At 41.7% G+C, this 20,503-nt stretch overlaps 3 protein-coding genes across 3 annotated transcripts; all 3 read left to right on the top strand.

The window, feature by feature from the left end:
* The first annotated feature begins 343 nt into the window (after nucleotides 1-343).
* chchd4b (coiled-coil-helix-coiled-coil-helix domain containing 4b) lies at nucleotides 344-2,276 on the top strand. Its single transcript, XM_086200744.1, has 3 exons — nucleotides 344-724; nucleotides 1,267-1,365; nucleotides 1,475-2,276. The coding sequence occupies exons 1-3, from the start codon at nucleotides 703-705 to the stop codon at nucleotides 1,816-1,818; spliced, it is 465 nt and encodes a 154-aa protein (XP_086056870.1). The 5' UTR covers nucleotides 344-702; the 3' UTR covers nucleotides 1,819-2,276.
* A 1,029-nt stretch (nucleotides 2,277-3,305) lies between these two features.
* uroc1 (urocanate hydratase 1) lies at nucleotides 3,306-10,784 on the top strand. Its single transcript, XM_086199230.1, has 19 exons — nucleotides 3,306-3,617; nucleotides 4,187-4,317; nucleotides 5,113-5,206; nucleotides 5,366-5,425; nucleotides 5,522-5,650; nucleotides 5,742-5,803; nucleotides 5,911-5,977; nucleotides 6,213-6,356; nucleotides 6,455-6,543; nucleotides 7,092-7,154; nucleotides 7,228-7,407; nucleotides 7,495-7,592; nucleotides 7,697-7,769; nucleotides 7,970-8,159; nucleotides 8,435-8,533; nucleotides 8,635-8,734; nucleotides 8,997-9,078; nucleotides 9,195-9,294; nucleotides 9,382-10,784. Exons 1-19 carry the CDS (start codon nucleotides 3,492-3,494, stop codon nucleotides 9,520-9,522), a joined length of 2,028 nt encoding a protein of 675 aa, XP_086055356.1. The 5' UTR covers nucleotides 3,306-3,491; the 3' UTR covers nucleotides 9,523-10,784.
* Nucleotides 10,785-11,653: 869 nt separating this feature from the next.
* Nucleotides 11,654-19,453, top strand: LOC147268006 (MAP kinase-activated protein kinase 2-like). The gene is made up of 10 exons (XM_086199231.1): nucleotides 11,654-12,232; nucleotides 12,961-13,100; nucleotides 15,061-15,125; nucleotides 15,202-15,281; nucleotides 15,366-15,492; nucleotides 15,645-15,720; nucleotides 15,880-16,004; nucleotides 17,380-17,465; nucleotides 17,547-17,627; nucleotides 17,706-19,453. The coding sequence occupies exons 1-10, from the start codon at nucleotides 11,978-11,980 to the stop codon at nucleotides 17,916-17,918; spliced, it is 1,248 nt and encodes a 415-aa protein (XP_086055357.1). The 5' UTR covers nucleotides 11,654-11,977; the 3' UTR covers nucleotides 17,919-19,453.
* The last annotated feature ends 1,050 nt before the right edge of the window (nucleotides 19,454-20,503 follow it).

The following is a 20,503-nucleotide window of genomic DNA, read 5'->3' as shown; positions in this document are numbered from 1 at the left end:
CATTATGTTTCTTTGTTTTTGTTGGAAAGTCAATCTACTGTGAGAGTCATTTTGATTCTGCATGTATTGAAGTCGTTCTCCAGGGTTGCTGAAATAGACTATGACAGGATATCTCTTATATGATGAGATGGACAGCTACCAGGTCCTGGCTGTACAGTTAATATTCTATCAATCAACTGTGTCATCATTTATATTGGATGAATTAAATATTTAATGTTCAATGATAATTTTAAAATCATTCTATGTGGAAGGTTTTGAACTGCAGGGGGCAGTAGCAGTACCCCGGGCCTCCTCACAAAAGAAGAAGAAGAGAGCTCCAGCGGTCATAGGAACAGTGGTTTATAATAGGAATGGTTGTTGATAAGGAACGAACGACAACAACGGGGTCGAGAACATGAACCTTAAGCTCTACAAATATCTCTGGAAAGTGTATTTTTAAGGACGCCTTCACTTTCTCCACAAAACAAGACTGATATCAGGACGGCGGGGTGGGGGCGGTAGTGGGCCTCCAAGTTACAATCCGCCCATAAAAAAGAAGGCGAAGAAGACGTACGAGGAGGAGAAGAGTTGTGAAACACGCTTGTTGGTCCTTGACAGTAACCTGTAACAGTGCGACTCATTACCATGAGTCAATGAGACGTTTTAACCGTCAGTTATTGCAGTAAATTCTAAGGAGGCGTTCGTCTGTTCCCGTGTGGAGAAATGACTACAGTCAGAGAAGAAGGTAACGTGTGTGTTAGCCGGCGGTAACCTGCTGCTCTCTGGTGTCACGTTAAATGGGTTCCCGCTTTTTGTCGCTCTTTTTCCTGTCTGTGTGTGTGTCTTTTAATTCCTTTTCGCTTTTATTGATCTGTCTTTTATTTTGTCAATTAATTGACTGTGGAAAAAAACAAAAACAAAATAGGACTGGTAACCTGGTAGAAAAAAAAGCGAAACAGCCCCATCATCATTTCATAGAATGCAGTACAATGCATCTTATTTCCAATAAACACAGATTAATACATTGAGCAGTTATTCCCCCCATCACAACCAATTTACTGAACAATTAAGTGTCCCTTGTGCTTCTGCAATAGTGTCAACTCGTTTCTACCGACTAACCCTGAATTAAACGTTTAAATCGCTGAAGTCTTACTCTTGACAAACCGTTTCTACATTTATGTAAATTCTTGTAAGTAGAAGATGCATTTTCTCGTGGGTGTTGAATATCAGCCAGCATGCATTATTACTGGCCGCAACGCTGCTACTGACAGTTTTTTTGAATTGTAGGCAAAGATCGAATTATCTTCGTCACCAAAGAGGACCATGCGACACCCAGCAGTGCTGAGATTGTGGAGGAAGATCCCAATGACCCCTATGAGGAGCGAGGTGAGGACCAGGAAGGGTAAACATTTCATCAGGCTGAAACGTCACCTCAATAAAGTTTTTAAACCTATGTTTTGGATGTCCTAACTTTTACTCTCTTCTCTCATTTAAGGTTTGATTCTCCCCAGTGGAGAGATCAACTGGAACTGCCCGTGCCTCGGTGGAATGGCCAGTGGTCCCTGTGGGACTGAATTTAAAGACGCCTTCTCCTGTTTCCACTACAGTGAGGAGGAAATGAAGGGTTCTAACTGTCTGGAACAGTTCATTGCCATGCAGGAGTGTCTGCAGCGTTACCCCGAGCTGTACCCGCAAGAAGACGAGACAGCAGCAGAAGGAGAATCAGCTGAAACAAAGCAGACTGCAGAAGATTCCACTGAAACCTCAAACTCAACATCTTCCACTCTGCAATACTCTAATACCACAGAACCCAGAACAGGAAGCTCCGAGGAGAGCTGACAGTGACCCTCAGTGACAACTGCAAACACAAGGTCGTAAACAGTGTAATGATGAAAGGAATGGAGCTTTATAATAATGCAATTGCTATTTTTACTGTTGAAAGTCAAGTTGTTCCTGCCTCTGAGGTGGTAAAACAATCAGCAGCACAGAGGACCAAGCTGAGGACCACCAGATGCTCAGAAACTGTAAAATGGCCATGAACCTTTCCATTTTATCATCTTTCTGTGTGAAGAATACAGTATTTTAAGTTATGTGAATCATTAGTAATGTAACTCCCAATATCTCGACACATCCGTCATGTGTACAACCTTTGTATGCAACCTTTAGGGAAGAGTGATCAGAAGTGTTTGCTCAGACTAAAAACTTTTTTTCCCATCTGTTGTATTTGTTCTGATGGAGGGGATTTGAAGAAGAAATGGTTGTTTTGAGTAGTTGTTGTTATAAAGGCCCAAACCGACTGTGGTTGTCTGAGTCTGGATGTCCACTGCTGGAGAGCGATATGCAGCAAAAGCAAAAATGAGGAAATATGGTAGTGGATTTTGTTTGAGGTGTAAAAAATAAATATAAAAAAGAATTGTCATCAGCAATGATAAAATACATAACTGATATTATGTATTTATCATTGCTGATGAATACATAATTGATAATTTTATGTGTATAACAAAAAGGCTATCCTTATTTTTCTTCCATTTCCAGAAATGGGAAGCAAAGTGCAGGTATTTCATTTACCCCCTATTACAGACACAACATCTGTCTCCTTAAATTATAGAAGGCAACAGTTGTAGGTGTTTATCGGCCTGGCCCTGGATCTCCAACTGGTCCATGGTGCCGCATTAAAAAAAAGAAGAAGAATGATTCAAGTTTAGAGTGCTTCCACGCAAGCAGGGACACATTCATAATTGAGCTGAAAAACCTTTGAGAGAGGAAAAAGCAGGCTGGGTTTTCTGCAGTCCTCGTTCTCCGATAGCAAACAAGTAATTGTCAAAAAGTTAACTTGAAGGTGGTGGAAAATATGTTTCTTAATCTATTTCTTATTCCTTTAGGTGAATGTTCGAGTGTTGAGTGAGAAGTCTGTTTTCTCATTCAGTGATGAGAATTTTCTCGGTCGCTATTCAAAATTAGATTTTTATTTTTGCATTTTGGAACTGTTATTCCTCTGTGTGTAGTGGCATGTTTCCTGAACACACATCTACGAGGCTACTAATACTTGACAACTGGTTTTCATATCTGCATTTTTAAACAAGGTGGGCTGGTAAAGACAACAGCTGCTGTGGATCTGTAGGAGGTGGTGCTCCGTATTTTTAGAGGCGCTGAAACTCTAGACTAAATCAGATGATACTTCAGTTCACTTATCCAAAGGTTGTGGCATCCAGTTTTTGTGAGAGTTCCATGTTTGAGCATCAGGGTTCAGAGGTCAGTGGCGTTGTTTGTCCACTGAAGCATGTGCCACCTCAAAGAGATCAATAATTACCAAACATCCTTTTCTAACCACAGATCACCATTGGTGGATTTCCGAGGTCAAAGATGAACAAAGCACCAATTGGACAACAAGACAAAGAGTGATCGCCCTCAATTCCTCACTCGTGCTCCTCCTTTGGTCTTATGGTCATTTTCAGTGAAGGGAACGGTGCTTTCCGCAGGGTCCAGCTTGTGTGTGAGAAACACTGAAGAAGATGTCCACTTTAAAGGAGATATGTAGTGGTTTACCTCTGGACCCTTTGCCCCCTAACCGAGGAAGAGACCCCAATATGCCACATGCACCTATTCGGACTCCAAACCTCACGCCAGAGGAGGAACGGGTGGGTACATGAGGTCATTTCTGTGCACCTAAACCGTTTTTTTTAAATAAAGTAAATCATTGGTGTAATATTTAAGTTTAAAGTGATACTTGAAGCACAGCAGAGAACACTGAGTGTCTCTAGCTGTTCTGCTTGTCTCCAGACAAGTCAGAAATATTTTTCGTAAGATGTAAAATAGGGATGATCAAGATTGATGTCTTATGCTAATAAAGGGGGGGGGGGGTGCTACCTTAACTATCATGGAGTTAATGTGAGGTCTAAATGAGGTTGCAGCCAAATGGCATTTCCTTTTTAACTAATTTAGTGTGATAGTTTTCTTTCCACTCTGTGTCCTTATTGCATCACCACTACTGGCTCATGTGCAACCCTAAAAAAAGAATTGATTATTCTCTCAGGTCCCCGACTGACTGCCCAAACCCCCGAGCAAAGACTTCAGTCAATAATTAAGAGAGATAAAGGGCGAGCTCTAACTGGTGATGAGCCGTAGAGAGTAAAAGATCAGCACATGTATGTTTTACCAAGACATTGATTCATTCACTAATGCCCCCACCCCCCCACTTCCCTTCTAGTTGGCACTGAGAAATGCTTTGCGTTACTTCCCCACCTCCCACCACGCAACGCTTGCAGCAGAATTTGCTCAGGAGCTGCGGCAGCACGGGCACATCTACATGTACCGCTTCTGTCCTGCGTTACGCATGAGGTGAGATAACCTGACGATGAAGAATGTTTGTCACATAAATCACTGAGACAGAGGAGTTCTGAATTAACGACAAGAAGACATGAGCACAGATTCGCTTCAGACGGTGGCCGGCTGATATGCACTTACCACCATACATATCGGGTATTAATTCAGTAGCCCTAAAATAATCCCCACCTCATGAGGACTGCAATGTCCTGGGTTTACTTCTACTGATTCTAAGCAATAGGATGGCTGCAATTTAAGGAACCGTGCTGCATTTTAACAGCATCTCACATTTCTGCCTCTGATAAGAAATCCATGTCTCTCAAAAAGTTTCATTATAAACTAAAGATTATGATCCTCATGAAGCTTGGATTCATGGTGGTACTGTTGGATTATACTGCATTGTCTACCTAATGAAGCAGTGAGCCCATCATTGGGCTGTAATGATGGTTCCTGCTGCACACCAAACACCCAGTCTTTTCCTGTATCCACAAGATTGTCATTTATCAAAATAAAACCAAACACAATCTTACTTTCAAGATATAAAATGTATTATTCATGTCGATAATAAGTGTTGTTGCAACACTGGTCAAGTAACTGCAGTGATATATGGTGGATAACGGTAGCTTCCTTCTTAGTGTTTTAATAGCAAATTAAAGCAAGTAAACTTACCCGGGTTACCAAAAATTGATGAGTGTTTAATTATTGCAAGTTGAGTTGCATCAGTCAATATTTAACAAAGGTTTGTCACAGTTCAAGATGGCGGTGTGTTTCCTTGTCCTCTGCTACATCTATGATCCTCCTTGTCCTCAGAGCTTACCCGATAGATCAGTATCCGTGCCGCACGCGTCAAGCAGCCTCCATAATGCTGATGATCATGAACAACCTGGACCCAGCAGTTGCTCAGGTGACTTTCACACTCAGCTTATGAGGTCATGGATGCGTCTGTGACTGTGTTCCAACAAACCTGGCGGAGAAAAGTAGTATGAACCAAAAGGACTTAATCAATTTTGAGCTCTCTGATTGACACATATCTAACCCAGCCTCCATTGGCTTTATATTTCAGTTTCCCCAGGAGCTGGTCACCTATGGAGGGAATGGGCAGGTGTTCAGTAACTGGGCCCAGGTAAGCACCAGTTGGCTTCCTCCTGTAGGTTTGTGCAGGACGTAAAGAGCCTGAAGGAGTGATCTATCCATGTTTGGTGTGATTGTGTGAGTGCAGTTCCGCATTGTGATGCATTACCTGAGTGAGATGACGGACGAGCAGACTCTGGTCATGTATAGCGGTCACCCCATGGGTCTGTTCCCCAGCCTGCCTTCCTCACCTCGCGCCATCATCACTAACGGCATGGTAAATGCACCCCCCCCCCCCTCAAAAAAAGCTCTCCTTATAAAGTAGTGCTGTTAGCCCACATTCACCATAATCTGTCTGCTTCACCCAGGTTATTCCAAACTACTCCTCCAGGGATCAATATGAAAAGATGTTTGCCCTTGGGGTAACAATGTGGGTCTATTTTATTTAGATTAATCCTAATTAACGTCACGATTATACGATAAAATTGTCTAAAATCAAGCTTGCTGAGATGTGATGTTCGTCTTGGGTGTTCTAAGGTACGGTCAAATGACAGCGGGCAGCTACTGCTACATTGGTCCTCAAGGGATTGTTCATGGCACTATGGTAGGTGAATTTCTTTTCGATCATCTCTCATTCAAAATAAACATAATTGTGTTATGAATATGTCTGCTTCACGAATGTATCTCTTAAACATTTTTCAGTGTTTAAATTCAGAAGTCTCTCACCTCTGCAGCCCTTAACATATTGAAATGAAACATGTAACCTGGGGTGACATTCACAGCAGAAAATGTGTAACTCATGATACATATTTATTAAAATAATGTCTATTTTTCCATAGCTGACTGTGCTGAATGCTGGTCGGAGGTACCTGGGCTCTGGTGACCTGAGGGGGCGTGTCTTTGTGACCTCAGGCCTGGGGGGCATGAGTGGAGCTCAGGCTAAAGCTGCCGTCATCGCTGGCTGTATTGGCGTGATTGCAGAGGTCAGCCATCCATATCCATCAAATATTCACAGCTGAGCAGCGATGGAGGAAGTGCTGCTGCTCTTCCGTGTGATGGTGTGAATTTGATTTCTGCATAGGTGGATGAGGCTCCTCTTAGAAAGAGATACGAGCAGGGCTGGCTGATGGAGATCACCAGCAGTTTAGATCACTGCATTCAACGCATCAGGTAACAGACACCATCCTTATTGTTACACATGTTATTTAGAGCATGTCGAACCTTCTTGCTGTGAGGCCACAGTGCTAACCACTGCACCACCGTGCAGCCCATGTATATGATTATTTGCCAGTGAAATAAACACATACTGCACATGGATTTAAAGTATTCCCAATGAAAGTTATTAGCTATCCAAAATAAAAAGATATTCGCTGAAATTTTTTAGCATATTTTTCCAGCGACCTCGAGTTACATTGAGGTAAATGTTGTCAAGTAGAAAGTAGAATTGTGAAATAGAAATACTTAGGATTTTCTCTCTGCTGTCTTTGTATTTTATTACTTTTAGATTGAAAGAATTGTGCATTTTCTTTATGAAAGACCTGTAGTACAGTAAACATGTTTAGAGCACCACAACTACTACAGCATGTTATTCATGTAAAACATCTTTGTTGAAAATATAACACCTAATCCTGCAGCCCCATTAGGAGAGACCTGACCCCATAAGGACCCAGTCCACTGTGAGATGTTGATGCATTAATATGGGATTTTCTGTCTGGCAGAGACAGCAGGCTCTCCAAGTCTCCCCTCAGTCTGGGTTACCATGGCAACATCGTAGCCCTGTGGTAAGTGTGATATTAAAACCCTCTGCTGTCCACTCAAGAGCTTCAGACATGTCTTCCATGTCTCTAAAATTAGGGAGAGGCTGCTGCTGGAGTACGAGAGGACCGGTCAGCTCCTGGTGGATTTGGGCTCGGACCAAACATCCCTTCACAACCCCTTCAACGGAGGCTACTACCCAGTACAGCTCAGCTTCCGCCAGGCAAATCAGCTCATGTCCACTGACCCCGTTCGTTTCCGCACCGTGGTCCAAGAAAGGTGAAATGAGTCATACAGAAGGACTTCACTCTGGTGTGTTATCAGCTAAATACGTCTTTATTAATCTGATATACCCTTTTTAACCAGTCTCCAGAGACACATACAGGCCATCAACAAGCTGGCTGATGCAGGCATGTTCTTTTGGGACTATGGCAATGCTTTTCTGCTGGAGGCCCAGAGAGCTGGTAACTACACGCATGCACACACACACACACACGCACACACACAAACACACACACACGCACACACACACAGTCCATTATAGAAGCTTCTGTTTCTTGTTTTATAGGAGCTGATGTAGGAAAGGTTGGCGGAGGAGCAACAGAGTTTCGTTACCCCTCTTATGTCCAACACATTATGGGGTGAGATTTTTATGTTTTTTCTGTTCCCTATGCATTTTTTTTTAGCATTTAAAACACTTAAAATGAAAAAAAACTTCTTTTTTTCACCTCAGAAACAAATATTACCCATTGGTAAAGAGATAAAGCTAGTGTAAGCATTTAGTGGAGATATCAGATTTTGTCTTCTTGCAATAAATGATACGGAATTTCCTTTCCCTCAGGGACATCTTCTCTTTGGGCTTCGGGCCGTTCCGCTGGGTATGTACATCTGGAGACCCCCAAGATCTCATTGTGACTGATGACATTGCTGCTGCTGTCCTGGAGGATATGAGTGCCAACGTGTCTGATCGCATCAGACAGCAGTATGATGACAACATCCGCTGGATCAGGGAAGCTGGAAAACACCAGATGGTAACTTCAAACACCAAACACTGATAGAGTCTTTGTTTATGTTTATTAAAAAAAAAAAACTGCCAGTGGGGTCAATCTTCAGTCATTCCCGGAACTGGATCATTTTCTAACCTAGAAGATTCTAAAGGCAGAATTAAGATTTATTTAACCCCTAAATGAACATCGATTAATCTTTTTTGAATGTAATTTCTATTTGTTCCAGGTCTATTAACTTCTGTATTGCTAAAAGTAATACAGTAAATCGTTCATTTCCATGGTGTATTTTCTTTCTTTAGGTTGTTGGATCTCAAGCCCGAATTCTCTACTCTGACCAGAAAGGAAGAGTCTCCATAGCTTTGGCGATCAACAAGGCTATCGCCGACGGAAGAGTTTCAGTAAGAGAATAAAATGTCTGCTTTCATAATGTCTACATGTATAAATGTTATTATTGGCAAACTTAAACTGATGCCGTTGTGTGTTGTCATGTCTTGCTCAGGCTCCCGTGGTCATTAGCAGAGACCATCACGACGTCAGCGGCACTGACAGCCCCTTCAGAGAGACCTCTAACGTGTACGACGGGTCTGCGTTCTGTGCAGGTTTGTGCAACTCACATCAGCTTTTTTTGTCTGATTCACAGGGCAGTTTTCGCTCATATCACCCGAGACACAATTACACATGTTTGTTTATTGTTGCTGTATTCATTTATTTTACATAATCATTGTTTTCTCTTAATCAGAAGCTTTTTGTTGCATCTCCTAACCATCTGATTGAACAAAAAAACAACAAAAAACAAACGAATGAGGCCATAGAATAAGAGTCAGCAACAGTGACAGGTCCCTTCATATGTCCTCCTTACAGACATGGCGGTCCAGAACTTTGTGGGTGATGCATTCAGGGGCGCCACATGGGTGTCCCTGCACAACGGTGGTGGTGTTGGCTGGTAAGGCTGTCTGATTATAAGGGATCTGTGTGAATGTCTGTTATAACTGTTTTACACTGTAATTCTAAGTATCATAAAGGTAATATTTTTCACATCATGTTATGTCTGTTCCACAGGGGCGAGGTCACGAATGGAGGCTTTGGTTTGCTCTTGGACGGCTCAGAGGAGGCAGCAAAGCGGGCCGCGCTGATGGTGAACTGGGATGTTTCTAATGGGGTGAGCGTATACTGGGTCAGTTTCCAGCTTGATTTATTATTTACAACAGTCTCTCAACTCAAATGTGTTTCTTTACGCGTGTTGCAGGTGGCTCGTCGCTGCTGGTCTGGAAACTCGAATGCCTATGAGACCATCCAGCGCACCATGGAGGAACACAGGCAGCTGCGTGTCACCATGCCTTTTCCTGTCCAGGATGAGCACATACTGGACCGTGCCCTTCAGGGCTAGCTTAGCATATAGAAACCAGCTGACGACATGTGATGAATGGATCACGTGGCTGTAATCATTGCAGAAATGCCTGAATGAGATCTAGTTGAAATTCCACACCAAAAACTACTGGAAATCAATCACAGAATGATTCGTAGTGCAGAAAACCCGATAAATATGTTGAGTCAGTGCATCAATGGCAGGGGTTACTAAAGTCGTTGCCATGCATTTAGAGAATGCCAAATGTGCTTCTTTTTTTTTTTTTTTAAAGATTTGAGTAACAAGTTTATGTTCTATTTTATTTTGCTGAAAATTAAACCACAAGCTTGTATAGATTAGTATAGTCGTTTGTACTTTATGCCACTGATAGGTGCTCTTAATTTGTTAATGGTTCTCAAATTATCAGGTTAAAGGCAGATTCCGTATTTTACTTTAAACAACGGCGAGGCAAAAACTGAAAATAAAGAAACACCAAAGCAACTCAACTGCACTACGTGCCTCACCGTCTCAGAGGAACTTTGGCCTGGAGGAAGACATGTTGCTTTCAAATGTGTGGAGGCTGATCAGTCTCATGGCTCATGAATGAAGAGAGGATTTATAAATGTAATCGGAGATTTTTGTGGCTCTCATCAAAATTGTTTTTCACTGCATGAAATATAGCCTCCAATGTTATACAAAATGTAAAAAGGACATACAAACATTTAAACACAAATGAACTGCCAGCTCAGGTGCCTCCATGCTGTCGTGCTGCTGTGACGGTGGTTACATAGCCCCTCCACAAGAGGCCGCTGTAACAGTAACTCTGCCAGACTGGCATGTCTCCTCTCTGGGCTACAGTCAAAAGTCAAAATGTGTGTAGAGAACAAGAAAAAAAAAAAACAGCCTTTGGCTCCAGTTTCAGATCGCTACACCACATTAGATAATCTAGCACCCTCAGAAAGGGTCTGCCAGTATTTCTGTCAAGACACAAACAGAAGCTGTAGTAGTCGTAGTTGTTGGCCCTCCTTCATTTCTTGGGCCTCTGGATTTGCTCCAAGTTTTATTCCCTGAACATTTAGTTGAGTTTGTTAGTTCATGCTTAACGTAAAAGAACAGGAAAACTTTACCAAGACAGTGGCAGATGTACTGTGCACAAAATACACGCAGCAACTTTTCAACACAAGTCATTGATGTTTAAGCTATCATTAAAATAAAACATTATTATTCAAAATCAGTGAGCAACAACCATGCATGACAACACATGAACAAAATGACTTGCCAAATCAAATAAACAATTTGTTTGCAGTATGCACCCATAGCAGAGGCGGCCAGTTGGGACCTGGTCACTATTCAGCCACCATCTTTCAGACGACATAGACTACTAGACAGAGTTTATCTAGACAGAACCAAGTTTTGGATGGTGACCAGTTTGTGTCAGTTCGTGCTTGTGCTTGTGTCACATGTAAATGCATCTTTCTAGCTTTGATAGGAACGTTTATCACCCTGGCTTTTGATGACCTTATGAGCTTTTGGGGGGAGTTTCTACTCAAGAGGTGCACACAGCTGCATGCTGGACCACACCCCACATATCTGCTAAGTTTTCCCTTTGCTAAGAACTCTGGTACAATTCTCCCTTGGCACCACTGGGGTCTTCGTTATAGGCACATCTAATGACCCAGGAATTAATGAATGTTGTGAATCCCAACTTGACATTGAATTTATCTCCCCAGTTCTCTGTTTAAGATGGGTGACTGTGAGAACCAGGGTCCTGTCAGCCTCATAATGGAGGGTCCCATCCCCTCCTGACATGGGTGTCATATTGTTAGTGCACCAAATTAGGACTTGGTCACTTGCTATATCTCTCTCCTTGTGTGCCGCCCCGCCCCCCACTTCTAGAGCACAACTACTCTCTGTAAAGACCTTTGATCAGGATCAAGTGTGGTGAGGATGCCACACAGAGATCGGACACAAAATCCAGTGTATTTGTATCATAGGTCATATAATTTAGAGAAGGGACCAATAAATTCCCACTTCTTACTGGTGACCATAGAACAGCATGAACATTTGTTTCCACCCAGAGCTCCTTTCCACACTCTCTTCCATCGTGCGTATTTACGCGTGGTTGTTCCTTTAAGAAAATGTGAATGGTGAATGGATTTGAGCCGACTGACGTCAGGGAGTTGGAGATGTATCCTGCAGGAAGAGGCAGATATCTATGATGAGGACCAGGCGGGGGTACCAGAGTTTTTAGCATGTTTTTCTCTCAGTTATAAATTCGCTTTTATTGTCTCGACGGACACAAAACAGGCGTTTAGTTGTTGTCGTTTTAGGTCCTCTGTGCCATTTCAGACCTCCGCCCTTTTCTCTGGAGACTACACCATGGAGGATTTATAGATTGGTTACCTCATATTTCTTGTACAGTGTTTAAAGTGTCCTCTTCACGGACGTGGTTGAACTAGAATGACACTGATCACTGTTGCTTTTTTACGGAAGAAACATGCATCATAACCAAGAGGAACAGTCGGTAAATCAGATTGGTGCGCAGCGCGGGACAGCTTCCAGCAGCCAAACTGGCTCCAGCAGCCTGGACACCGGTTTCCCCGAACAGCCCCCTGCTTACTTTAAACTGGAGTTCAGGAGACACGCAGTGACAGATGACTATAAAATCACCGCTCAGGTTCTCGGCCTGGGGATCAATGGTAGAGTGCTGGAATGTTATTGCAAGAAGACGGGAGAGAAGTGTGCCCTCAAGGTTTGTCCGCTTCCCTTCTGAGGTCTAAACACTCATTTGGAGGTTGTTGTCACCGGAGAGACAGAGAGCATCCATCAATTATTTATCTTTTTGCAGGCCCCGTGGTCCACATGGCGTCTTATCATGGAAATCTCCATTTTTCCGGAATGATTGAAACTAGATGTGAAGTTTGATTTTCAGTAATGATTGTAAATTTGTTGTTTTTTATCCTATGTGACACATGGAACCGATCAATTATCTGTGCAATCCAGACAGTGTGTCGGGAACACTGCTGTCTCCTGGGATCCATTGTTTCCTCTCAGCTCCAACAATTATCTGAGCTTCTGGTCCTTTAACGTACAAATCTGTATTGTTTACTCATACGCTCCACATTTGGCTGTCAGCTCATGAGATACTTTATAATCGCTGGGAAAATTTAGGGTTGGTATTTCAATTGAACATGAGTTGCAGCAAATTGTTAAGAAAATTTAAAAAAAATGCAAGGACCTCTGAGTTCCTCTGTTTGTTCTCTTTGGTGGTTCACTAAATGATAAAATGCTATAATTAGGAAAGTGAAAGATGAATTTGCTCTTGAGTAACCTCCTGTTCTACTATGGGGATAAGAGCTGTGGAGGAGGTACATTGTGGTCTGCGAATTAACACACACGTGTCAACCCTGTGAACTTGAACAAATATGAAACATTTCATTAAAAACGTGCTGATGTTGTGCTCTGCTGATTGTGGGGCAGATTTTGTACGACACTCCAAAAGCCCGGCGTGAGGTGGAACTGCACTGGCGTGTTTCTGGAGGTCCACATGTTGTCCGTATACTCAGCCTGTATGAGAACATGCACCAGGGGAAGAAATGTCTCCTTATCATAATGGAGTGGTGAGCATAAATGTTCTTTGTTTTTTATTTAATGCCAACATGGATTGCTCATGTCTTTACATCATAGATCAGCCTTGTAAATCTCATGAAGACACATTGTTTCATACATTGATAACAGCTTTTACAATGTTGCTGCAGCTCTGTTCAGTCTACAAACGTCTGGATTACTTCCTCATCCAGCTGAGATTGATTCACATCACACCTGGTTAAAGAATGCTGAGTGTCCACTAGGGAATGTAGGTTCATTTATCAGCCTGCATCCGATGTTAGGGAGCCATACACTAAAGAGAATATATCTGCATTCCCATTCAGCTGGGAGCAGAGGATTTGGTTTCAGTTTGTGTATTGAATAAATGACTCATGAGGCCAATGAGCTGTTCTCTTCTTCCCCTCCCCTGAGCTTCTTTCACTTCCTCTGGTATCAGTTTCATCAGATTGGGTTAAAAAACGTTATGAGCGTTCTTGTCCTTTCTGAAATGATCAACATGTGGTTTGCATTTGATATGGTAAATGAACTGATTTGTACATAGCGCCTTTCTACCTTAGCGGCACACCTTAGCATTTTACAGCGTCAACCCATTCACCCGCTCACACGCTGATGGCAGAAGCTGCCATTCAAGGTGCCACCCTACTTATCAGGAGCAACTAGGGGCTCTTTATTTTGGTCAAGGATACTTCAACATGGTCACTGGGGGAAGTGGGGATCAAACCAGCAACCCTTTGGTTGTTAGACGGCCACTGTACCGCCGAGCCACGCTGCCCAATGTCATGATGTCAATGTTGGTATTTGTCCTTATGTTAAACTTTATATTAATGAAACAAATGGTGTTTTTAAACAAAAATTTAATTTTTTTTTTTTTTACCGCTGTTGCCGCCCTGTGTGAAGGTTCTGGACAAGTATGTCAGTCTTGTGACTGTCAGGTGACCTAACCTGGGTAAACTCCACCTCTCTCCCAAGGTCAGCTGCAGTAGGTCAACCTCTGACCCTGTACAGGACAAGCAGCCTAGATAATTGATGGATGGGTGAATAAATAAACTAGAGGGCCCTCGGAGGATGCATACTTCTGCCAAGGCAATGTGACGTCATCCAGGCGCTTGGAGACTAAAAACTTAAGCCAAACCCAATGTAAAAATTCCTATTTCAAGCAGAATTCTTCCTTGGCCCACCCCCTTCCACTTAATTCCTAGTTTTATGTAATCCTGCTCAAGGACACACAGACCAAGGAAACTTGGTGGAGGGGCGGTCATATGGGCCAAGGCAGGACCAATTCAAGTTGGGCACATTAGTCATTGCACCAACGAGTGGTAACAGGAAATGACATGTTTGTTTTGATAATTTGGCTGGATCAGATCCATGACAGATTTAGCCAGAAAACCCTTGAGAACCTGGTGACGGGGTCCTGGGAAGACGGGGTTTTTATGTATGATGAGGGACACACAGCAAGTGTGTGTTCTCCTAGTTTACATAGACTTTGGCATGAATTCAGATTGGTGGAGGTATGTGCTGACCAAGTGGCCTTTGGTGCTACACATATGAACAAATGCAACCCTGCCCACATGTTAATTTGGCCTAGTTCCACACTGTGTGAGCTTTGAGCTGCTGTATTCAGCACTGTTAATGTTTGGAGGACACAAAATCTCATTTTATTATCCATCCTGAGGGAAAAAACCTGCATCACATGTTAATAAAAGAGATGTGTAACCTTGTTATCATCTCGTTCACATCTTTTACGAACTCTATGATCTAAAACACGACGTAAGCGTTTTTTTTGTGTGGGATTCCCCTTTAATGTTCATACCGCCTGAGTCATCCATGGCTCGGAGAACTGCACTCATCTGAGCAGTAAATATCAAGGCACAATAACTCACATTGTTAAAGAATCATAATTGCAGTGGAGGACCGTGGTGGGCTGCCAAGTGTTCCTCTGCTGCCCAACTTCTCATCTCTTTGTCGTCTTAGTATGGAGGGGGGAGAGCTGTTTTGTCGTATTCAGGCCAGAGGAGACCAGGCCTTCACAGAGAGAGGTATGTCACAGTCAGCTCAATATCTCAAAATCTCTGCTGTGTCTCCTGCTACATCTGCATCATATCTGTCTGTCAGAGGCGTCAGAGATCATGCATGACATCGGCACGGCCATAGAGTACCTCCACCACATGGACATCGCTCACAGGGATGTAAAGGTACTGATGACTTCAAAAAAAGGGTGTATGAAATACATCAACATTTTGAGCCGAACTGTTATTTATTTTAATCACACTCTGCAGCCTGAAAACCTGCTCTACACCACTAAGGAGAGTAACGCTACGCTAAAACTTACCGACTTTGGCTTTGCGAAGGAGACAACGCTACACAATTCCCTCCAAACTCCCTGTTACACGCCATATTACGTCGGTGAGTGTTGTCAGTTTAAGTCTACACCACACATGTGCCTCTTCACTTGTATATGAACAATGTGCAACTCCATGTTCCTGCTTTTATGTGGCTGTTTGTGCAGCACCTCTTCTCCTCATTATTTATGTTGCTGTATCTGTTTGTCCATTCAGCCCCAGAAGTGCTTGGCCCAGAAAAATATGACAAATCATGTGACATGTGGTCTCTGGGCGTAATAATGTACATTCTGTGAGTATTATGTGTCTGCCTTGATGAAATGTTTATAGCTTTGGGACACCAACTTAAAATCTTTCACTTCTCTTCTCTTCTCTTCTCTTCTCTTCTCTTCTCTTCTCTTCTCTTCTCTTCTCTTCTCTTCTCTTCTCTTCTCTTCTCTTCTCTTCTTAGCTTGTGTGGATTTCCTCCTTTCTACTCAAATACAGGCCAGGCCATCTCTCCAGGTATGAAGCAGAGGATCAGATTGGGCCAGTATGAGTTCCCCAACCCTGAGTGGGCTGACGTGTCAGAGGAAGGTCAGACTATAGGCCTTAATTATCCACCATAGCTCTGTTAAAGTTTTTCCACAACTGTTAAGACACACTTCTTGAAACTTTCTATGCACAAACTCCAATTTTTAAAACTACATTCACAACCTCAGACTCTTCATACAGAGCCAGAAAAACAAATAAAAAACGGTTTCATCTGTGCTCAAAAGCAAACAATGTTGTCAGATCCTATTCCATGCCAGTCAAATTCAAAATTCAAAATGCAACTGAGCATCGATAATACACTACATCTAAAAATTAGAAAACACATTGTTCAAGGTGTGTAGCTCTGGGAATTAAAAAAAAAAAGAAATTTGTAGGTATTTTGTATTTTGAAAAACAAATTTAAGTAGACTTTCAGTGAAAATAAAGTCCTGAGAAACCATACTGTCAATATAGTTTGAAGATTGAAAATAAGGGTGGAAAGTTAAAAAAAGTGTCCTAGCTAGTGTGAAAAACTGTAAATGTGAAGCACATTTCAGCATACGACAGCGTGAGTAATTCAGCCTCATGGCATCACGTCCCATGCTGTAAACACTCCTCCTCTGCTCTCTGATCGTTTCTGCCCCTTGCCGATATGATGATTCAACAACCTGAGCACTCAGAACTGGCGTATGTCGGCTTCATCACACTATTAACTGAAAGTGACATCTATTTTGAGGAGTTGTGTTTAAGCTGTGGTGCCTGTGCATGAATTGTTTTAAAGTGAGGGAAAATTATTTAGAGTTTTGCGTAGAAGGTTCAGTAAGATGTGCAACTTGTGTCTAACTAGGTAAAAAATTGTGTTTGGCTTTGCAAAAGAGTGATGAATTCAACAACTGAGGTCACTGAGCGTTCGGTTCAAAGTTACTATTAGTAATTAGTGTTACTATTTACTGTATTGTTCCGAGTGTAAGATGTTGGGATATTCCTTGGAACTAAACCTGGAACAATACAGTATATCAGAACAATAATGGACGAATTAACTTATACAGTGTACTTATATTTTACAGTTTACCTCCCTTAATAGAATGGCTACAATGGCTGCAACTCTGGCCATAACTGTTCTATAAAAAGATCTCTACCTTGCAAACCCTCCTGCACATCTCAAACAGTATTACCCTTTAGATCTTGTGATTTCACTATGTGCATCATTCCAAAAGTCTTAAATGTGTTTTGTTTATAGCTTCTTGGTGTGGTCTTGTAACCAGGCCATCATTTTAAACTAGAATGTTTAGATGAACCTCCAAACTATTAAATAAACTGATCTAATCACATTCTTAGAATATATGAAACTTACACACAATCTTAATTTGGAGAGAAAAACAATTGTTTTTTTCTACATTTAGATGTTTAATCGTGTTTTATTTTATGTCCTCCGCAGCCAAACAGCTGATCATTCAATTACTGAAGACGGACCCCAATGAAAGGATGACCATTGGACAGTTCATGAACCACCCCTGGATTAGCGTACGTTAAAAAGCTCTGTAGATCTGTTTGTGTGTTTACAGGCATATTCATAGATTTCTTGGGGGGTTGTGTGTGTTGCAGCAGTCAATGGTCGTTCCTCCTACGCCTCTCCACACCTCTCGTGTTTTGACAGAGGATAAAGAGCTTTGGGACGATGTGAAGGTATGAATACTTTCACAATGTGTCCACAAGATGTCAGTAAAGTTTTACACAGGAGCACCTTTCTTGTCTTCCCATCAGGAGGAAATGACCAGTGCCCTGGCTACCATGCGTGTGGACTATGACCAGGTGAAAATAAAAGACCTGGACACGTCTAACAATCCTCTACTCAACAAGAGACGCAACAGACCTGTACCTGCTGATGCTGTGTGTGGGGGGGACGGAGAAGCATGCCATAGTATTAGGGAGGCAACATTTTCTGAAGAAGGGGCCATGATTGTTGAGCAGAAGTAGCAATCTATCAAAGTCATAGTTAGCAATATTTTCACATCTACATACCATTTGCTGTATTTTCATTTTCTTCTTTCTTTGTATCACTGCACTCAAGTAGTCCATAGGAATGTCATGTATTTTTATTTCTACTATTCTAACATTTTAAATAAAATGTTGTTTTCACTGTTTTACAGTTACATTTGCTCACTTTGCACATACATCTTTGCATCTCTTATTATTTCTATCAGCAGTAAATCAGAGTCAGTCAGACAGCAGTGAGTGGAATCGCCGTAAACGAATAAAAGCAGTATGTGGAAGTCATAATTGATATTCAGCTAATAATTCCTACTTAGGGGATTTTTGATGATGTCATGTTTAAAAGAGTAATTTATTTGTTTCATAGTTCCAGAGAGATTAAAAAAAAAGTCCCTGTGTTGCCTCAAACATAAATGTGTTAACTGTTTAGTTGTTTAAGAACGAGGACAGGATCTGACTGGAAGATACCCCACTGAGTCGTTAAGAGATGATAGACTTTCAGCAGTGTTCAGATATTTCATCACAGAGCTGATCTGCTTGTGACAGTCCTGAGTCAAAGGTAAAGCCAAGGATCCCGGTACAGGCATGAGGGTCTGATACCAGTGATTCAAAAATCCCTTCTATCATGTCATTCTGCTGAAGAGAACCATCTAGCTTTACATATACTAGAGGCAAATATGGATGCATGCATGTGATGGAGGTGAAATCCCCCAGATTCAATGGAAGGGATTGTATATTTGCATGTCACTATTGTATGACTGAAACACAGACACACTGAGCTTGCAGAACATAGAGCCCTAAGGAAGGAATAAGAAATGAAACAAACATAAAAGGGTCTTCGCCTGAAGTACCTTCAGGCTCAGGCCCTAATGAAATGGGTCCGAAAATGGAACCTTGAGGATCCCCACATTTGTTTTGTGTAGGGGGCAAATCTTTTGAGCGAAGTGCCCTGGATGCATCCCTTCTCCAGTTCAACAGAATGAAGTGTAGGTTGCGCTTGGGTCTGAAAATTAAATGAAACATTTATTGTTGTCTAAAGAACGCAGTGGCGCAGCAGATTCTTGGATGTGACAACCCAGTCTCCCACCAGTATTAATCACGGGGGTCGAGTGCTGCAAGATGTAATAATCTTGTTGCTTTGTAGCAGCTTTAACCTTGATGTGTAATCCCTGGTTGTGCGAGTTCAGCTGCATGTACAGGATTCTTGCAGTGTTTCCTTTCATTTGAAATTTCTTCAGGCAACAATAGGGGGTTCTATCTCAATGGGTGTGCCTGTACCTTTTTTCATGTAGCAACAGTAAAAGTTGTTTATAACCATTCTTCCTTAAATCCTTTTATCCTGACCCCTTTTTTCTTTCTTTCTTTTTACTTGACCTCAACTTGCCAAGTTATTGTGGAGGCAGGAAATGAACACTTGCATTTTTCCACACTTTCACCGCAGTTACATTTTTCTTTGTTGGAGAAAATGAGCTATTGATCTGATTCAGAACTGATTTGTCCTACGTCTGCACATGGCCACCAGTAAGGACTTATAGGCAGAAAAACCAAGAAAGCAACCAAAGGAACTGAGGTTTGAATAGCTGGAAATCAATAACTTCTCTTTGTTGATATTTTAATTTTCCTCACATGAAATGATTTTCAGTTTTCGTTCATCTTTCATTCCCTTCCATTTGCATCTCAGATTTTGCAGAAAAATTAACGACTGAAATGAAATAAAAATGCAGATGAAGACACTGGCTGAACGTGTGATTCAAGGAGAGAAAAATGATGCCTCCTTATTGGCGTTGGTATAGAGAGAAACCAGTTGACAGTTACGAGCACAAATGCAAATCCAGTACAGGACATCATCGGTAGACGTCTGTTCACACAGCTGAAATTCCCAAATAGACACAGATGTAGTACAGATGTTCTAAACAATCATTACAATACTAGGCACAGGCAAGAAACGATAACTAACCCCCGTCAGCAAATAAACAGTGCGTTTAAAAAAAGATCAAGTATCACAAGGAAATAAAAGATGAGACTAAGTAAAATAAATAAATAACGAATCAAACTAATTGAGCAACAGCAATTTAAACAGGGTTTTAGAGGCAATTAAATGAGGGACTCTAAGTTTATGGGGCCCCTCCAGATGCTCATAGATTATATGATAATTGTGCAGGCTCTTCCTTTGTTGATGTCACAAAAGAAATGCCGCTTATTCTATATCAAACTTACTGTCAGGAAAAACTGATATGCGGAAAATGTGCTTTGCTTAATTTTTCTGATAATTATGCGCAAAATATTTGCAATCTATTCACTTATACATGTAGTAGGTTTTCTATTTTCTGGAAGCTGACAAAGGACATACAACTGCTTTTTTATTTATTAGACTTATCCAGACATAACAAGATACAGTAACAAGTGACGGTGGAATACAACTTGTTTATCACAGGTTAACAACATTTTACAATAAGATAATTATTTTGACACAATGAGAAGTGGGTTTTTTTTTTAGCTAAAATTGAGGATAATAGTCCGTTACCATGTGTTAAGTTATCTTATCACAGTATAATGTTACAGACAAATAG

This window comes from Aulostomus chinensis, chromosome 3 (genome assembly GCF_037954235.1).
Source record: "Aulostomus chinensis isolate RoL2024-O1b breed Wild chromosome 3, RoL_Achi_v1.0, whole genome shotgun sequence".
Lineage (NCBI taxonomy): Eukaryota > Metazoa > Chordata > Actinopteri > Syngnathiformes > Aulostomidae > Aulostomus > Aulostomus chinensis.
The sequence above is the reverse complement of the archived record's forward strand: the minus strand, read 5'-3'. Positions and strand labels throughout refer to the sequence as shown.